The sequence below is a fragment of the Apaloderma vittatum genome, unplaced genomic scaffold, assembly GCF_000703405.1.
Source record: "Apaloderma vittatum isolate BGI_N311 unplaced genomic scaffold, ASM70340v1 scaffold36025, whole genome shotgun sequence".
NCBI lineage: Eukaryota > Metazoa > Chordata > Aves > Trogoniformes > Trogonidae > Apaloderma > Apaloderma vittatum.
In genome coordinates this window covers 6,384-8,705 of record NW_009719450.1, presented here as the reverse complement: position 1 = coordinate 8,705, position 2,322 = coordinate 6,384, and the positions used below count along the sequence as shown (strand labels likewise).

Sequence of the window (2,322 nt, the reverse complement as noted above, 5' to 3'; positions counted from 1 at the left end):
ACTTTCCTGTAGATTACGGTTAGGCTGTGGTTATGGTCGGGCACTGAGGGTGACGGGATAGATCCCATGGCTAATGGCTCATTTATGCATTAACTGCACCCAAACTCCCTTCCTCCTAGGGATGCTCTTGTTCTATGTTGGTGATGCTACTCATGCCAACACTCCTAATCCTAACAGGCATCAGCTTATGGCATCACCTCATGGCATCACCTCAGCTAGGTCATCCAAAATAAATCCTCACCTGTCCTCATAGAAAGCAGATAACCTTGTTCTACATCTGCTGGACACCCCTTCTTTAGAGACGACGAACTCCAGCTCCACTTGGGACATCATATACGTTTGCAAACCCTCTAGGTCCTTTTCTTTCTCCATCCACTGCCGATTATTCTGGCAAAAAGTAGCATCTTCTGGGAATTTCCTGGAATAACAGCTCTCCTTAGAGGGTCAACACCTCAATTCTGAGGGATTCCAATACTACCGATCACACTATTCCCCAGGAAGACAACATACAACTCCCCGTTACCACCATTGTATGGGCCCAACATGGTTGTCCCTGTGTATCTTTTGAGCCTGAGGTATCTGCAGAAGGTGGCTTCTTACCTGGTGCCAAAGCTCAGCAGCACGAGCCCAAGTTCCAGCTTGGCGAGTACAACAGAAAAAGAGAGCTGCAGACACCACGAGCGCTCTCGGATGCCGCGTACCCCCTGCCCCCCAGTCCCAGGCTCTGTGGGGAGGCACATGGCAGCGGCTCTGTTCCTATTTTTAAGCACAGACTAAAGTAGCCAAGAGCCATTTCATCTGCCCTGCGCAGCCTGGCAGGATTTGTGTTACAGACCTCAAAGCACTGCTCCCGCGCGTGCTTCTCCAGAGCATTGCAGGCAGGAACGCTGCCCCTGCACCTCCGTCCTTCTTCAAAAGGGCTTCTCTAGTATATGACCTGTGGCTAATATTAGACACTGCAATTTCAGCCGGCAATCCAACGCCCTTTCTGCGCTGCTCGGCTCCTGCCGTGATCTCAGCCTGCACTACCAGTTTTGGGGGGAATGTCAGGACCCCAGGATCTCTAAGATCCCTTCCAACCCAAGTCACTCCATGATTCTATGACTCGTGTCACTGCACGCCCAGTCCTTTGCTGAGGTCCCTGCTCCTTCAGCCCCCTGATGCGCACACACTGGAGAGAGGGAGGTGTCCTGAGAGAGCCCAGCAGAGCGTCAGAGCATCCCCCCTCCCCTTCCACAGCAAAACCTCAGGGAGGTTTTATTTTGAACAGGACTCACTTCACTCGCTGGTTCTCCGACACATCTGCCTCAGCCACGGGGCAGGTGACTTTATCCTAGAAAAATATCTATTTAGTTACACAGGGCGTTTCCTTTGTGAGCCCACGTGGACTGGCGATTGCATCGTTCTTCAAATGCCTTTCGGTAGCACCCAGCACGAGGATCTTCCAGCAACTGAGGTCAGACTCGCAGGTCCTTGAGCTAGCTCGCCCACATCACCATGCAACCAGCACACCCACCTCAGAGAGCCTCAGACTCTAAACTTATCTGCAAAGACTTTTATTAACTTCAGAGCTTTAAAAAGTGGCCAAATCCCCAGTGCAGGGCTCCATGGGCTGTGGCTGTGCTACAAATGAGGCACCTGAGCTTCAATAAATACACGGCTTCGCAGAGCAGCACGCACAAGTGTTGCGCCTCCATCCTTCGTGGCCTTCCCACACCTCAAGGGGCTCAAACACCCCTCGGTGGGACACCGACAGCAGCCCACGGCCAGACCTGGGCTCAGAGGCGGACAAGGAAGCCCAGGTCAAGGGCATCAGGGATGCGGAGCTCGTCCAGGTGCAGGGGCGAGGCGGTGAAGGGCAGGTGCACAGGGAAGAGGTGGCTGGTGTCCACCAGGAGCTGGCTGGGTTCCCCTTCACACCGGTCCTGCAGTACACAGAGCTCACATCCAGGGCTGCCCCGGCGAGGGGTGCCATCCGGGACTGACCCACCCCAGCGCTGGTCCCCGGTTACCTCCACACTGCTGATGAAGCTGGGGCTGATGCGTTCCTCCAGCCCAACAGCCGGGGTGTAAGCCCGGAGGATCTTCACAACCTGGAGGAGACAAGGGGGGACCATGAGGGAGGAAGGGCTGGGCACATCCAGACACTTCTGGGTTGGGACACTCCCCACTCCAGTGCACCCAGGCAAGCCAAGGATCCCTCAGAGGCAGCGAGTCCCAACCCCCCCAGGTACCTGCTGGGGCGACAGCATCGTGCACAGGCTCCAGAAATCTCCTGCGTCCTCCTCCGTCACCTTCCTCACCTGCGGCCCCTTGCACGCC

General features: G+C 55.5%; 1 protein-coding gene across 1 annotated transcript in view; it reads right to left on the bottom strand.

The window, feature by feature from the left end:
* Nucleotides 1-1,778: 1,778 nt before the first annotated feature.
* LOC104274880 (unconventional myosin-Va-like) overlaps nt 1,779-2,322 on the bottom strand; it is a gene marked incomplete at its 5' end in the record, with an annotated part of 6,208 nt that continues 5,664 nt past the window's right edge. Inside the window, 3 exon segments of the mRNA XM_009870640.1 lie at nt 1,779-1,940; nt 2,013-2,093; nt 2,235-2,322. The exon segment at nt 2,235-2,322 is cut by the window's right edge and continues 25 nt beyond it. Coding sequence (XP_009868942.1) covers nt 1,779-1,940; nt 2,013-2,093; nt 2,235-2,322 — 331 coding nt within the window.